We start from the raw sequence: 17,532 nt of genomic DNA, 5'->3' as shown, positions 1-17,532 counted from the left end.
GTTATGCTCTCGGGAGTCTGATTTGTGCCAATTTCCGATGGGATTCCTTTTTTATAAATTCTTTCTGATTTAATTGGAAAAACATCAGTCACACCTTGCCGACTCACAGGAACATCGCTCAGGAAGCACATTCTGTCAGAGCGCACTTGGCACAAGTCAGCTTTATGCAATTAATCCTTCCAAAAACATAATAATAATAATAATGTGGTCACTCAATCCACGACTGTTTGTGGGACACTGCTGGGTGCAATTGGTTGCCACTTTTCACCCACAAAATACACAGTCCACTACACTTCACAGTATATTCTGTGAAGTGCTTTGAGATGTCTCAACGATGTGAGAAGGCGCAATATCAAATGCAAGGATTATTATTTTTATTACTTCCTGGTTTCCTTTTTTGCGGAATTCCATTGGAAATTTTCACCTCCACGACCACATTGTCTTCCAAGGTCATAACTACTTGTTCTCTTTCCCCACCCTCTTACCAGCTGAAAACCAGATGCAACTTTACCCAAGTTAGAATTAAAAACATGTTTTTTTCTACATTATTATCTAAGTAAACTCAAACCTCTTTGCACAAACCTCTTCTTTATTCCAGTTCTGCCTGATCCCAAATCAGGTACGTTTTAAAAAGAACGTTCACAGGACATGATTATTAATACCATCTCATCCCACTAAAAGCAGTTTGAAAAGAACAAGATTTTGCATTTAGCGCCAATGAGAGGTTCAATCTTACTTAGATCATGTTAATAGCATCAGCTATTTCGGTCATCAAAAGCATTAGGTTCCAGATTAAGACAAGCTGCTCCCCCTCAACAAAATGCTTCGAAACACTGATTAAGAAGGACTGAAAACAAACTGCTACTTTGGAAATTTTAGAGCACTGCATCTTTAAAAACCTGTGAATATAAAGTGTCTATGCGCATTGTGTGTTACTCAATCTCCCCCCTCCTCCCCACTTTTAATTTTATGGGCCAATTCCCCTGCTCCCCACACAAATAACACGCACATATAGTAGAAGAAGATACCGCCTGATTAAACACATCAGTTTCAAGAACAAGAGCTTCTGAAGAACTTGCCCCACACCGTAATCCACATTGAAATGGATCTCAGCCACATGGAAGAAACCGGGGTGACGAAGCATCCAAGATGAATCAGGGGCAATAAAGGGAATATTTTAAAGCTTAAAACAAATATGCTGCTAAGTGACAAATGTAAGGTAGGAGGGTAGTGGTTGTGGGGGGAGAGAAGAAGCTAACAGCTGAGACATGGGGCAATAGAGGCAGCTGAGGGAACAGATTACAAAGAAATAAATAGATGATGCCGTGGTCAAACCATTCTGTTTCGTCAAGTGGTCGATTGGCCCCATTTTCCAACGTGAATCAGTCTCCTGCCTACCCTCCTAGTTTTGATCAGCGCTGCCATTCCCTTTTTGTTAAATCCTATTATTCTACAGCAGCCGCCTCTCTCTGTCGTCCCCCCGATGGTCACTTTAAGCCAGTTATTATGCGAGTTCTCAGTAGTTGGCCGCGACTGGCGACTGTTACAGTACCAGTTTAGTCCCGTCAGTAGTGCTTGCAAATTGTCAGTTGAATACCACAAAGCGACTCCCTTGAGGAGCTATTGTCCGTGTTGCGGGGTTTACGAGGTAAGCTTGGAGTAACTTGGTGGAGAGAATCTCCTTCTGAGGTACTTCAATATGTACAGCGGAAGGCAGCTGACAAGAGTGATGACTGTCACCTTCCACAGGAAGGACAAAGTGATGATAAAGTAGACATCTGTAACAGAAAGAACGTGGTGCATCAGTCACAACTTTTATTAGTGTCCGTCCCAAGGGTTTTGTCCCTGTCGATGCAAGCAGATCAAGGTGAGCTACACCACAATGACTGAATACTGGATAAGAAAAAAGTTATATTGTGTTGCTCCTTCTGTGCTCTCTCAAGATGTGGTCACTCAATCCACGACTGTCTGTGGGACACTGCTGTGCACAATTGGCTGCTGCGTTTCGCCCACAGAAACACACAGTCAATCCACTTTACAATGTATTCTGTGAAGAGCATTGAGCTGAGATAAGGTACTGTGTCAAATGCAAGTATTATTATTAAAAAAATGTGTCGAAGGCATCAGCCTGGACATGTCGACAGTGTGACTGACTACTAATATTTATGGTCTGATCAATGGCTGATTAGCTAACTGCCGTTCAGTACATCAGTCAGAAGGAAAATGTCAAATAAAAATAGAAGACAGAATAGGAGGAAAAACAATATTCGAGCGCGAGTAAAAAATGTTTGAAAACCAACATTTGTAATTAATACTGCAACAACAAAGGTGGTGCCCCTCACTGAACACCCACACCTTTCAAGCACACTCCAAAAGACACCTGCAATGAATGTGACACTCAGAATCGCCCACACCTCTCGCTTTCACGCTCACAGTGAGGGATGGGGTGGGGGGGGGGGGGAAGAGAGCACTCTCAGAAGCACCCCAAGCTACAGTTTACCGTTTATTCAGGTATTAATAATAATCCTTGCATTTGATATGTGTATATATAGAGAGAGCCTTATTATGTCTTCGAGACGTCTCAAAGCTCTTCACAGAATATAAAGTGAATTGACTGCATATTTTGTGGGTAGAGAGAATGTTGCTTATCCTGGTAGGCTGTCCTGGTTAATGACCAGTTTAATTGGTTATTCACCTCAACGTTATATGTGGGTCGCTGTGGCTACTCCATTTGGCTACAGTTTACGAAAATAAACATCCTCTTCCTGAGAGGAGGAGTGGAACCTTACTCATTTCAGAACTGCCTTGTGGAAGTGGTGAGGCTGTCAGCTCCCTGCACACCTTCCCACTCTCAAGGCAAATGCATTTCAGCTTAAATCTTCTCGGTCAAATCGCTGCCATTTGTCAAAGATACCGGGCGCACACCTTGATTTTTAATATAATAAATTTCACCCCCAACCGTAACCCGTGATGTAAGCTTCGATTTCCCCGGCGAGACAACAGATCATCACATTTCTCGGCTTGCTTTGCCAGTAAAGCGTGAGAAACAAAACCGCTTCCACTTATGCGAAGAAACAACAAGTGAATGTTTCTGCGAAGTGAAGGGAAATTTCCATTTGTCGCCGTTATTTTGGTTCCCGCAAACACGGCAGTTTTTGACTGCGTGAATAAGCACACAAGCTCTCAGTGCATGCAGTTTATGTTTGCTCCCTATTGCTTTCTGCAGGGCCAGCCTTCTCTTTCCTTTCCCTTGACCTTTGCTGCACTGCTGATGCTATTAACATGACCCGCAAACAAACTGTGCTCGTGAAGGATATTGAACTATCACCCTGTCACAAGTGTGAGTGTCAAAAGGTTAAGAGGCTTTGCACGTTCTACTCTTACACACACTTTGCGACTTGAGGGGCAACAATTGACCATAAATGCAGAATTAAGCTTCCATTTGGCAATCTTGGGGCAAAATAGAAATGCACATTTAGCTTACAGAGGGCACATTGCAGAGTAATCATAGTGGTGCAGTCTCCTCCAGCACTGTGGTATATCACCCCGTCAATGTATTTAATTAACTTGATAAATGTAAAGGCAATAGAGGGGCAATAAGGGTATAGGAGAGGGGAATATGTGAGGTTAGGGGCTGGTGGCCATTGGTTGTGGCCAGTTTCCGTGCAGTATCACAGAAGAGTAAAAGGCCATCTCTGGGTTCACCCACAAAATACACAGTCAATCCACTTTACTGTATACTGTGTGAAGCGATTTGAGACGTATCAATAAGGCGTTATATCAAATTAAAGTATTATTATTATCATCATCATTATTATTATGTAACTCTATGGAACCCAGATATGGCCAAAGGCCACTTCCCCAGAACTTTGGCAACACCATCTGCCTTTGGTCGCTGTGGTCCAAGCTCTCGCCACAACTAATCAGCGATGAGTTGTACCTGTTGGTTGATTGTGCAGACTTTCCACTGTGACCAGGAGAGAGAAGGTCCTCAGCCAGAAATAAAGCATCTCAATTCACAAATTCAATGCGAAAGTGCAATCACCTTGGTTCTGTGAAACTTCCCTCCTTCCCACCGTGTAAATGAAGCAAACATAACAGAGTGTCTCCCGGGATATTAATTTCTATTACAAGCCACTGAGCAATGCAAGCAGAGACCATAAAATAAGTTTATGACTCAGTTTACGGTGTGGCTCATCAAACCAGCCTCTGCTTTATGATATGAGTCACTCTGAACTTAGCCTCTCTTCTTCCACTGGCTGCTGTCTTAAACCAGAAAAGGCGCAAACTTTCTGCGTCCGAAGGCAGGCTGCGTTGTGTGGTTTCGAGTCGATTCTGGTCTTAGGTTTAAAAACAGAGTTTGCTAAACATTAGAAATCTCTTCAGGAGATTGTACAACTGCAGGACACCCACTATCTTCAATGACATGAACTGCCAAGACTTCAAATGCAAGGCAAGTTGTCCACCACCACCACCACCAGGACAACAACTTCCATTTATGTATGAAAAAAAACGGCTCACACCTCAGAAAGATGTCCTAAGGCTCTGGGTCTAAATCAGCAGCCCGCGTTTCCAAAACTTACCTATAAACTCATGCAAGAAGACGAGAGAGGCGATGTAGGAGCTGAGGCTGAGAAGCTCTGCAACCACCATAAGCCAGTGCCATGTCTGGATTGTGAGCGCTACCATCAGTAACTCAGTGAGAATGAGCGAGGTGAAGGAAATGGCCACCACATGTACAAACTCCGAGTCGAACAGCAGCAGGGCTCCGTACATTATAATGCCACCTGGAGGAGCGAAGCAGAAAAGGATGGAGTTACAGGATATCCATGTTGTACAGGAAAAGAGATTCCCAGGTCCTGGCGGATTCCCCGCCAGCCTTTGAAATGAGGGCGAAGCAAATCAGCCTCTGGATCAAGGCATCGCTTTGGTCGAGGGATTGGCATGAGCCTATGAACCCTGGTGGGGAGAGGCGCGAGTGTGTTAACACAACTCACAGCTCTTCCCCTTCCCCCTTTCCCCTTATGAAAGAGTCTCTCTTTCCCCCTCCCTTCCTCTCCCCCACCATATGGAACAGCCGCCACGTGAGCCTGTACAGTGAGGCTCCCACGGGAAGAAATACAACAGGTTGAGGTGGTGGAGCATTTTAATGAGCTGCAATGGTGGAATACCTTCAGCTGCTCCTCAGCATAAGTTTTTGGAAAGAGAAGGAAACACAGGAGTAAACTGTTTAGGACAAAGTTCTGCTAAAATTGTTTTTGATTGCTTTGGGAGGCAGTAAATTCTGCTTGGTGAAGCAGGTGACCGAAATCACACAGTCTTCTACATAGGTGTAAGCCAACCTGGAATCAAAATTGCCTTCCAGTCATCAATCCTTAAAGATTGAATTATATGGACAGGGCATCAACTATTATTTTGAAACATATCAAAATCAATCTGCTCCTGCTCCTTACTCAGACCTGGGGTGGTGTGTGATCTGTGTGCTAGCATTCCTTCGACCGTTATGAAGGCATCTCACGTATTTGTACCCAATATATGGGTCCTCGGCCACCCCCACTTTTGCTCCCCTCTCTACCCACAGGCTCCGATATTCAACAGCGTAAAATACGCAATTTCCATACCTTGGTATATGCTAATTAAAACCCATATCAAAAAGGTTTTGAAGCAGAGTGGTCGACCCTGAAAGAAAGAAAAGGACAAGGTCACAAGCCTGAAAATTCTATAAGTTGCCTCGGTTCAGTTTAGAGAAGACCTCCTATGATTCAACTTGGGGTCAATTTGCACCATTTGCAAAGTTCCTGCTTGAATTGCGATTTACGGGAATCGACTGTATTTGAGGGTTCCCGATCCGGAAAGCAATAAAGGCTTTTTTATTCTCCGATCTTTTGACGAGCTTTCAGATCTTTTCTCAGCCTGCACACAACCTGAAAACAAAACACTGTCCTCGCGAGTTTTAGCCCAACACAAGATGCAATCACCACAATAAGGTGTCACGCTGTCCACTCCCTGAATTGGTATCAGTTTGTCCGTCTGCAGCAGAACACAGTTTTCTGGGATTAATCCTTCAGCAATTACCAGCAATGATTAGTCTTGCAACCTTATAGCTGTTTTAAATAATCAAATGCAAATGGTAGCCCCATTGAAAAAAATGAGCAAGAAAATTTCTGCACTTGGACAGTGCTTTAATCAGAATTTCACCAAGATACTTGTCTACCACGAAAACACCCTATCTACTGTCCAATCTCAGAAAAACTATGATGAACAGTCCTGATAGTCTGGTAAAGCACCCGTGTGCACAGGTCTGTAAAAGGATGTTCTTCAACAACATGAAACTGTATATTTGATCTTAGCGCAGATTAATTGCAGGATGGTCGCTTCCTCTCTGTGTACCTTAGTAAGATCTTTGTAGAGTTCTGGATACAGCATTGCCACTTCAGACTTGACATCCTTGTCCAGCACCAGAGAGAAGACTGGGAACATTGTATAAATGGTGGAATAGCTGGAAAGATGCAAACAAAACATTAGCTTCCATTTGTCCATCGCACTTTTCTCTGTTAGCGCTCTATCTGCCCTTGGGATGCACTGGATAATTAAGTTTCTAGGAGTAAATCTTAGTCGCTCTTTACTCTTTAACGAACAGCATCTTTACAGTGGATCTGGGTAACTTTAATAAGGATTGAGAACATGCATCAAAACGTACTTAGCTAGACCTACTTACCCAATAACGAGGAATCCTTGGTACAGAGGAATGGATGCAAAATAAAATACTGAAGAGAAAACAGCCTGTGAAAAGATGAAGAGTCAGTCACTGAACTGAAAATAGGACAGTATCGGTTTCAGAGGCAGACTGTTACTCTGCTACTTGATGCAGGACTGCAGTTAGGTCATGTTAGACTGGTATTGGATCTGGACCAGCAACCGAAGGGATACCAGTCTAGGTCTATCGCCAATCATATAACAATACAGGCAATAGACTAGTGCATTGGTGTTTGTGCATTAAAGTTTGGGGCTATTCGATTCACCTATATGCAACACATCTGTCCGAACATATTTGGAGATTATGACTTTAATTCACTGTTAGGTGCGATTCTGATTGAAATATTCTGTGTAGGACTCAGTATATCAAGATCTCCTGCACTCGATGACTGCAATTGTTGCTCAGGATGTTTAAGCAGCACTAATCTGAGTGAACAGCATTTTTGCTCATCCTAAAAATTATACAAAATGTTCCCATAAGCAGCGGAAGGTGCTACCGTTCTATGACATCCAAGGAGCAAGCAGTAGGGGAAGTGTACAACAAAGGAAAGGGACAGCGTTGGCAACTTTTTCCAAAGTTTACATTAATAATCCCAACAGAAAGTGACACTTGTTTACAAAATTTTAAGTTTTTGTAGATAAAAGGTTACATATTTCTCACGATAAGTCAGATCCGATTCTTATATTCTCTGACAAAGGGCATAGAAAACAAAAGGCTGTCATCTGGAACTCAAATATTTGCCAGTGGCCTTTTTTTTAAAATACATACGAAATGTCACTCTGATTTCCTCTCTCACGTAGTGCACATTTGCTGAGTCGCTGCCAAATTTGCAATGAGCCTTGCACTGCCACGCATCTCGACTGTCAAAGGTCATCAATGCAATGATCTGCAGTATGGATTAGTCATGAGCTTTTTTATTGCTTTACACGCAGTAGAACCCAAACTGCCAAAGTGGAAGGAATTCAGAACAAACGCTTGGTACAATAAATCATTGTGCTTCCGTTGACAGTGGTTCCAAGCTAATGTGGGCCCGTTAAGAGCAGGCTCCTGGGTTTCCGAATATTAACCTCCACATGGTCAATTTTACGCTGTTTGGGAAATGCACTAACCTCCAACTCCTTACACATTTTTCCTGTTAGAAGCGCACCCTGTTAAAATGAGTACGTTTACATTTATTGACCGGCAACAAAAAAAAACACACCTCAAAATCCCCATATGAAATTTTTAGACAACCGCTTTTGAAGACAAGTTATTCAGAGCCAATCTGTGGAAAGAAACTAGTTTTTTTTTTGCTCTCTGCTCTAGATTCACTTCCTACGTGATTCTGCATTTTTAGAGATATCGCCTTGGTGTCCCTTGCATGACAAAGAGATGTTAAAGCCTTCTCTATGTGGAACATAAAATGCACCTACATACAGTACTTCACATCTGGTATCACAGGACAGGAACGAGATGCACAGAGCCTGGATTACCTGCATTGTGCTGATACACAGGCTTCTGTGAATCACAAACTGGCTGAGCGCAGCCGACCTCTTGTAGCTGTTGCGTCCATGAACCATCAGTAATCTGCCCAGGTGTTTGAACTGAGTGATGGAGAAATCTGACGCTAGGGAGGCCTGCTTTCCTTCCTGAATGAGAAAAGAGAGAGAGAGAGAGGTGGTAACATATTAATGCCACGTTTTACGGGAATGTCTCGATGTTTCACAATTGGTTCTACTGAACATTATTTCTAAAATGACTTTAGCCCAATTGGTATACAAATGAGGCATTCAAATAATAACGATTTACATAGCGTCGTTAAGAGGGGAGTTCCAAAGCATTTCGCACAGCTGACTGGGATCCTGAGCTGGGAGAGGGGAGGATTGGTGAAAAGTTGGAAAGAGTTTTGAAGGCGGACTTTAGGGGTGTGGAGAGGGGGGCGAGGAGGTCAAAGAATGATCCGTGACTCACTTGCAATGGGAAAGAATGCAAAAAAGTCTTATTGCAGCATTTATTGTCTGCCTCAGAAGAGATGTTAAGAACGACAGCATTCCATTACCCCCAGTGTTGGGAAGCACACACAAGCTGCATCGGATTTGCCCCTGAACAAACTTTACATCTTGGGACAAAAAACCCAAGTCTCACCCTTGTACATTTCTGGATTCTTTTCTGAAAACAAAAGCCATTCCGCCTTCCTTGTGCATAACGGAACATTCACATTTTCAATCACGTCAAACAGATATCTAAAATCTCTTGCAGTCGTTACAATGTCATGGGTTAAGTGCTATATTATTCCCCATGTATTGGACACACGACTTTTTAAAAGATAAAATGAGAAAGAAAAAGAATATACACAGGAGCAGATGATTAGAGGGTTTGTTTTAGTCCAAGGCAGAGACATAGGCAAGAACACAAAAAAACAGACAAGTGACAGCAAGAAGCCAGAGACAACAAGAACAGGCTGCTTCATGTCCCATGTGTGCTCCACCCCACGCTTGATGGGTAAACCTTCAACCCCTCTATCCCCATTCTTTGCAAATTCATCCCCAGAGTCGCCTTCAAACCACTCTCTTCTCCACAATTTGGCCACCTTTCACACACACACACACCTCTCCCCCTCCCCTCCCATATTCAGACTCTAAGTCAGTTGTGTGAAGCACTTTAAGACTTCGTCAACGTGAAAGCTGCTGTAGCTAAATGCTGAAATGCAGATTATAAGATCATCTATGTTTCCAATAAGCCAGTTTCACCCTCTACCATGCAAGCCGACTTGTATAATTGCTAATAAAAACAAAGCACTTCTCAAGATCGTTTGATCCGAGCAGTTTTATTTGAAATCTGTTCTTCGGTCTGTTTCCACAAAGCCTCAGAAGTGACAAAATAACGAAGCACTGAAATTGTTCCAAAGTGACCTTCCTTAGGGCTTTCCTTTGCTTACAAGCTCCTGCCAGGGGAACATTACGCACATCTCCTTTTCTCCTTGAAAAACCACCTTCCTCTGTCCCGGGTTCCTGTATCTTGTCACCCCTCAGCCTCTCTGGACAGTGGCCTTTATCTTTCAAAAACATTTGTCTCTCCTCTTGATTTCTTTCTGTGAAAAACCGGAGTCTCGTACGTGAGAATTGTATTGTGTTCGATCAACTGCATTTCTTGTCCAGCACCAACCATTCAAATTGACATTGGGAGTGAATCAAGTTCAAATCAGCTGGGTTGGATAGCGATTGCAGCTCAGGCTTAAAATTGTTTTCCAGTCAGTCCAGCTTTCACACAGCAGTGCGAACAGGCATTGGAATGTACTCAGAAATGGAACATGCCATCGAGATAATTCCAACACTCCTACCTTGCCTTCAATCCCCACTCCGCAATCAGCCGCCTGGATCATGCTGACGTCATTGCCTCCATCGCCTGCCGGCAAAAAAAAAAGACACACACCTGCGTCAGACCCGCAACTCTTTTTTAAACCCAAGTCATGTCGGTTACTGTACAAAAAGTTATGCGTTTTTCCAGTCTCTGGCAACCTGGCACGTGCTGAGCAAGACTGAATTAGTTTAATTGTCAATAGCAACCCGTCAGCATAACCTTTTACGCACTGCGTGCTCATTCTCAAATTGAACAAATAATTTACAGTGAAGACAGAACGAGCTTAGCGGTAACATCTGTACAATCAAAGACCCCACTGTCCAGGCTCGTGTGTAGAATAGCTGATTTGAGTTCATTTCTAGAGCACAGCCAAGTGCCTGAGGATCCAGTAAATTCAATCTGTGCATTAGAACACCACTGATTCTTGGCTAGCCCATACATCTTGCCCAATATAGCAGAGACACTGAGTGCTTGCTAGCTCAGACATCCTGTCCACTGTAGCAGAGTCACAGAGTAATGGCTAGACCATCCCATCTGCCAATAATTGAATAGTCACTAAATCCTGGCTAATTCGTACACTCTGCCCACCATGGCAGTCACTGAGTGCCAGCTAGCTCATTCATCCTGCCCCCACTATACCAGAGTCACCGAGTGCTGGCGAGACCATACACTTTGCCCATCGGCTGAATACATCTCGATCTCTTGGATACAAGTTGCGCAGAGAAGCAAACGCACACACACACACACACACGACAGAAGCACTTTACAAGCGGGTGACAATTCTTACAAGTGTTGCTCGAATGTTCAGGGTGAGGTTTAAGCCTGGGGGCAGTGGGAGCTAACCCGGCAGTTATAAGTGTTGCTATCTTTGCTCTGTCCGTCAACAACCCCAACATAGGCGAAGGCTATGATCGCTAGTCATACGGCGTGCAATGTTCAGCCTGAAGGGTGACATCGCCATCTAATGGTCGTTAAGAAAACTGTTTCAAAGCAGGCGAGCGATGAGTTTGCGTGCCAGTGCAAAATATTGATCCTAATAGTAGGGCTGTATTTACATGCGAGTGTTGACTAATGTCGGGGTGTGGTTGTGTGGATTGTGGTTGCTCTGTTAGCTGCTTGCCCAATTGCCAATTCACAACTGATCTTAAACACTGTGGAGTCGATCTCACTAAAAATAGTGGATTTTTGCTAAAGTCTTACAATGGAAAATCTCACGCATTAAGCTTGATCTTTTACGAGTTCTTTCTCTCTCTCTCCCCACCCCATCCGCTTCCTAAAGGCAATGATTCATGTAGGGTTACATTCCTCCATCCAGAAATATGGTTCCACCAATGCCAGTCACCATTCAGTATGAGTGACCGTTTCTCTCAAATTTCCTTATGAAGCATAGCAAGGTGTTTTTTTTTACCATGGGGGGGTGATCTCAGCAGAGTCCAATGATGTCCTGTACATGTTCTTTCAAAGAGAGATCGCTGGATGGCGATCAGGAGATGGAACTCCCAAACTACCACCTCTCTAGCACAGAAGCAGAGGTCAATTGTTGCTGACAAGACTGCTGGCCCAGCAGATGTCAGCTAACAGACAGGGCACGAAATCAGAGGAAAGGTCTGTGTAGCTCAGTCTCACACCAACCATTAGATTTACTAAACGATCATGAAGATGCATCTAGAGATGTCCCTCTGGAAACACTTCTGTTCGAACAATTAACAATAAGGTCTGAAATCTTCTGCTGCTCTTAAATGCACATTCACTGCACCGGATAACAACTCACACTTTTTTTTTAAAGAGTCGTTTCAGCATTAAAGTGTCTACCAGATGGAAGCTTAGATTTATTGTGCCCATAATGAGTTCAGTTTATGCCTTACAGTATCTCTTATGCGGTCTCCACAGAATAATAATAATAATAATAATCCTTGCATTTGATATAGCGCTTTTCACGTCGGGAGGACGTCCCAAAGCGCTTCACAGAACACACTGTAAACTGAATTGATTGTATATTTGTGGGCGAACACAATTGAAATTTCATAGCAATGACTGAAGACGCTAAAGTAACTTTGAAACCATCCTCAGAGGGTGTACTATTATTAGAGGTTGTAGCGTTTAGCGGGTTGTAATCTTTGACGAGCGACAAGATTGCCTCATTCCTACGAGGCTGTTTGACATAACCACTAATGCAGCACACAGCAAAACCATTGAACGTAAAGGAGAGAGAGAGAGAGAGAGAGACAGAGAAGCTATATGACTGAATGTTTTCTTATGGTCTGACATTCACTGTCTAAGCATCTAAGCCACAATGGAAAAAAAAGAACAACAGCAGGAGGTTTGTGGTTTCTTACCCACTGCACACGTCAGTTTGCGAGTCCTCTGCTGCAACAACCGAATGATCTGGGCTTTCTGGGTTGGAGCGCATCGACAACAAATGACCGCAGGACACTGGCAGGCCAACTCCATGAACTCGTACTCGTAGAACTTCAGGCACACCTGCAAGAACAAAAAAAAGCACAAGGGGTAAGGGAAGGAGAGGTGCTTACGACAGCAGCTATGACGGTATAGTGCATACCAAGGCTGTGATGCTTCCACACTCAGTCCAGGGCCCTCCTCGGCTTGGCTGGCCTCACTGGTTGAAACTGAAATGCAACCAATTATTTTGCAACAGCCGCGGTCTGTCCCCATTTCACACCCGCAGCCCCTAGCCCCACTTTCAGGTCTTGTACAAACGAACGCAGAGAGTAAGCGTGAAACCCTCCCCCCCCCCCCCCACCCCAAAAAAAAAATCAGACTCATTCTGCTATTCCGAGGGAGGTCCCTAAAAGAACGTATTGTTTGTTTTTAAGCTCTGACGCTTCTTGAGTTTACGCAACAGGGACCTCACCAGACCTCACCGGATCCAGGCGTTATTAACAGTCGATGGCTTAGTAGAACCACACCCCAAACCTCCAAACGCAAACCATCCGAGAGGAAAAAGTATCTCAGCTAAGCTCTCTCTCTCTCTCTCTTTCTCACTCTGCCACTCCACCTCTTCCACCTCAGCTCAGGCTTGGCTTGACATCAAGTTCGCTCCTTCCAGTCAACCACGTGGGCGAATGAACTGGTTCTCTCGCCTTAATTCCCAATAGGAAACAGCCGGGCACGAGATTTCCCAATCCCGGCTACACCTACTCCATGGAATTCAACCCCTGAACTCTCGATCCCAGATCTCTCCCGGTCACCGAGACACGGCTCACAGTTTTAGGTGTGTTTCGGCCTCGCAAGCTCAAATTCTGCTGAACTGAGGAACTGAATTATTAGCCAAAAATACAGTTTGTGAGTTTTGCTTAAAAAAAACCAAAATATACTGCAACGGCAGCAAAATCTCCTTTTAGAAATCTAGTGCAACCCTGTTAAAATACACTTTACTATATCAGTTATAACGAGGTTGGAACAAGGATCGCATTCACAATCCATACTCGCAGCAGGCCTGCTCTCTACCCATGCGCCAACTGGCTTTTCGCATTAAAATGGCCAAGTTCCTGGTCATTAGGTCACCTTTGATGTCACGTCCTGCTTTATTATGCATGCTCGAATCAAGCAAGTGCCATCTACGGCGATCGAATGATCCAGAAGTCGGCCAATCAATTTGAGGGCTTCGGGAACCTCACAGCAGAAGGTGAAGGACCAGTATTCAAACTGATATCTACTGGGAATTAAAACAAACACTCACCTCTAGCGAGTCTCCAGATATTACCAATGCACAATCGTGTTTCCTCCTGAAAGCGTTCAGTTCCAGGTGAGCTTCTCCTCGATTAGTAACCTAAAGTTTAAAGGCATTAACGGATAAATGACTGAACATTTCGTCAAATTAAAACGGCTGACACCAGCAGTTTAGCTCACAGTCAGATCTCGTAGCCTCCTGCTGGCTTCTCATCAACATAACCAGATGGAAGATCTGGTGGGACAGTCAATGGAACCTGTTAATTGAAGACCATTTTCTTTTATCAAATGGGCATCAACTCTCAAAAAAAAATGTTGTTTCGTTTTGCTGGTGACACACGAAGATTTCGGTCTAGAGAAACGGTACATTCCACCTTATAGAAGGCTGTCGGATGCCTTTGTTAATCCAGCTGTCATATCAAAAATCCATGCCAAGGAGAAATAGTGACAATAATGACCATTACACATTGACTATCGGAGGATATCTCAAAGCGCTTCACAGGATATACTGTCGAGTGGGGTGACAGTGTTTTTGTGGGCAAATGCAGCAGTCCACTTTCGCATAGTAATGTCCCGCAAACAGCCATGAAATGACTGAGCAATTTTATTTGCGGGATTGTGGGCCAGGAACGAGGCAATTACAAGCAATACTCACAGTCCGGAAGATGTGGATATCCTGATTCCTGGTCACAAGATGTGCATTCTTTGCCGTACAAGTTGCCGTTTCAAGTTTGTCCCCAGTGAGCATCCACACCTGGAAAGAATGATACATATATTATTTACACACATACACATATTGTGCCTTGATAGAAGACACATAAATGACACCCATCTTCTACATTAGTCTATTAACAGGGAACCGACCGACGCAGGGTGTTTGTGGATTGTGTTTGAACAGTTGGGAATGAGTCTTTAGCTCAACCCTCTTCACAACAACAAGAAATTACAGTTGTACAGCGCCCTTCACGTCAGGAGGACATCCCAAGGCGCTGGACAGTCAGGGCTCCGCACCTGAGCTGGTGGTTGGGATCAGGAGTGGTCGAGGGCGGGGAGGGGAGGGGGCAAGAAGGTGACCGAAGGCTCGGTCGAAGAGGAGGGTCTTGAAGGAGGCACAATGCACATTCTGACGGTCTCTCAGGGCCTGGTTATCCTACCTTTATCCCCGCGTTCCTCAGCATCTCCAGGGTGGGCCTGACGTCAGCCTGCAGCTGGTCCTCCACTCCAGTCAGACAAAGCAGCTCCATCTCCATCTCCAAACTCTCTATCACAGTCGCCACTTTCAACGAGCGGTCGTGTACGCTCAGCTTCGCCTGATTGTAACGGTTCTGGGGGAAAAACATCAAGGAGACTTTTGTTCTTAAGATTTTTTTTACATAGAAAAATCACAAAGCTGCTGGTAAATGGCCAAAAAAAAAACCCCCACCTGTTCGCAAGCACACCTCCACATAACCACGGGAATCGAAGCTCAGCGCAATTTGTTCCCTCCCATTCAACAACAACTTCCATGTATATAGCGTCCTTCACATCAGGAGGACGTCCCAAAGCCCTGGACAGTCAGGGATCTGCATCCGAGCTGGTGGTCGGGATCAGGAGGTGTGGAGGGAGGGAAAGGGGTGACTCAGGCTGGGGGGGGGATTGGGGGTGTGCTTCCACTGGTGCCAGCCGACAAGTCACCAGTTGCTTGTTCTTCAGGTGCAGTTCCAGATGGCCAGCAGGGCATTCGACCTCTGGAGTGGGGAACGGTAAATCACACCGGTCTCGGTGCTCAACACTGTCCGCATGTGCCCTTTACAGCAATGATCATTGGATAGTGGCCAAGCGAGGCACACCACAGCTGAGAGCAGTTAGGTCAAGCCAGAGCAGGAAATGAACCTTGACCTGACATCAGGCCCGCCCTAGGTATAGCTCGGTTTATACACAAAGTGCTGGACTCGTAACCAACCCACAAAGGGTCGTGTAACCCTGACTTCCTGACAGTGGATTCAAATGGAAGTGGAATTACCTCAAAATCCTGATACTGCTCCTCTGTCAGGGACTTCTTGGCCACCACTAGAACTCGGAGACCTTCTCTGGCCATGTTGCCGCACTGCAATCAAACATTAATCAGAAGATTAACGAGAAACTAGCTCTGTAGCGACACACTTTTAGAAACTGCGTACGTCAAAGATTTGCTTTTTGGTGCTGACTGGCCAGTTTCCACATGTGCAGGAAGTGTGACCGGCCACCACTTTTATTTCACTGTACGGAAAGTGTCCCCAATCTACCGAGGCTATCCATGAACTCACGCTATGCAGCAAGTCACATTGCAAGGGTTGAACTGTGCATTTTTTAAATTATAATAATGATATTAACAATAACCCTTACATTTGATACGGCGCCATTCACGTCAGGAGGACGTCTCAAAAGTGCTTCACAGGATATACTATAAAGTGGAGAGACTGTGTGTCTTGTGGGCAAATGTATTTATTTTATTGCTCATCACCCAACTCCATTGTTTCCACTGTGCCAGCAATTCTTGCAGTGAATACTTATCTGTGTGACTTGTGTGCTTAAGGCAGTAATTGATCTTGGTGGGATGACTCAAGATTTGCTACTACGATACAAGGCATTGGTAAAACCTTCAGCCTAATATATTGTCTTTATAGTACGATCACTCTACAGGAATATTACAGAGCAGCAGTTTTAGTAACAGCAGAGAAAGGCTCTTCCACATCCGTGCCATGATCAACTCTACCTTCGCCCACATCTTCTCAAACTTCTGGTATCAATATAGAAGCACTTCAGCAGAACACAAAACAGAAGTATCACGAACATTATGGAGAACGAGGTAGACCGGTAACTCAGCCCGACAAGTATTGGACTTTTTGTCTCTCTGGTTCTGTATTTTCATCACTTCAAGTCACTTTCGTACAGCCATCAGAGAACATAATTTTTTTAAAAAAATTCTGAGAAAAAGTACAGAGCATCATATTTCCAGGAATATTATTATTATTAATATACAAAGCTAAAACCTTGCTGCCGTCTTTGCGTCAATCTTTGTTACGACTAATAACAAATTAGGACACATACCTCTTCTTCAAGCCAGTCATTGTACTGAACAATTCCCATCATCACCACATCAGCTCCCTTCATGTAGAATGTAACCTCTCCCGTTGATTCATCCTAGTCAAGAAACAGGTACAATAACGATGAGGGTGAGGAACTTAGAACAGCCCCACCATTTTGCTCAAGACTGAATACCTCAGTTTCGCAACTTATTATATATAATATTTATATTTGATATAGTGCCTCATCACATCGGCGAGACATCTCAAAGTGTTTCATACAAATTAATGTAAAGTCTCGCGATTGGGATTTGTAGATGAACAAAAGTACTAATTTATTTCTGATTTTCAGATATTTATCTAATTGCCTCTTAAATGGTGATAGGGAATCTGCTTCAACTACAGTTCCAGCTAGGCACACTCCATGTCCTTACAAAAAATATTCTTCTAACCTCTCCCATCTGCTCTTTTGGTAATTGCCTTAAATCTACATGCCATCATGCCAGCTTCTGATAGTACTATAGTACTGTCCCTGTCTGTTGTTGCTAAGTAACAGAATCATTGGCGTGTGTGACTTTTATACCTCTTAAAATCACACCTTGCGCTGCCAAAATTTCACCAGATTGGGATTGGTGCATCGATTCATAGAACAGGTTTTGTAGAAGTTTGGCACAGTAAAAATTCACAGCAGGGAGAGGCATG

At 44.0% G+C, this 17,532-nt stretch overlaps 1 protein-coding gene across 2 annotated transcripts in view; it reads right to left on the bottom strand.

Moving 5' to 3' along the window:
- Positions 1-485: 485 nt before the first annotated feature.
- The window catches only part of LOC103191032 (probable phospholipid-transporting ATPase IIA), a 48,298-nt gene continuing 31,251 nt past the window's right edge, over positions 486-17,532 (bottom strand). The window contains exons 14-26 of one of the 2 annotated variants that reach the window (XM_007911969.2): positions 16,856-16,948; positions 15,789-15,872; positions 14,941-15,111; positions 14,442-14,540; positions 13,797-13,886; positions 12,433-12,577; positions 10,077-10,141; positions 8,230-8,385; positions 6,719-6,783; positions 6,391-6,499; positions 5,622-5,679; positions 4,584-4,787; positions 486-1,778 (exon numbers count right to left, since the gene is read on the bottom strand). In XM_007911969.2, coding sequence (XP_007910160.2) covers positions 1,642-1,778; positions 4,584-4,787; positions 5,622-5,679; positions 6,391-6,499; positions 6,719-6,783; positions 8,230-8,385; positions 10,077-10,141; positions 12,433-12,577; positions 13,797-13,886; positions 14,442-14,540; positions 14,941-15,111; positions 15,789-15,872; positions 16,856-16,948 — 1,476 coding nt within the window. In that variant the 3' untranslated portion in view covers positions 486-1,641. Of the gene's footprint in view, positions 1,779-4,583; positions 4,788-5,621; positions 5,680-6,390; positions 6,500-6,718; positions 6,784-8,229; positions 8,386-9,490; positions 9,828-10,076; positions 10,142-12,432; positions 12,578-13,796; positions 13,887-14,441; positions 14,541-14,940; positions 15,112-15,788; positions 15,873-16,855; positions 16,949-17,532 lie in introns of those variants that run through there. The other variant, XM_042341862.1, reaches the window with a different exon arrangement.

This window comes from Callorhinchus milii, unplaced genomic scaffold, assembly GCF_018977255.1.
Source record: "Callorhinchus milii isolate IMCB2004 unplaced genomic scaffold, IMCB_Cmil_1.0 Scaffold18, whole genome shotgun sequence".
Lineage (NCBI taxonomy): Eukaryota > Metazoa > Chordata > Chondrichthyes > Chimaeriformes > Callorhinchidae > Callorhinchus > Callorhinchus milii.
This window is presented reverse-complemented; position numbering and strand designations above follow the sequence as displayed.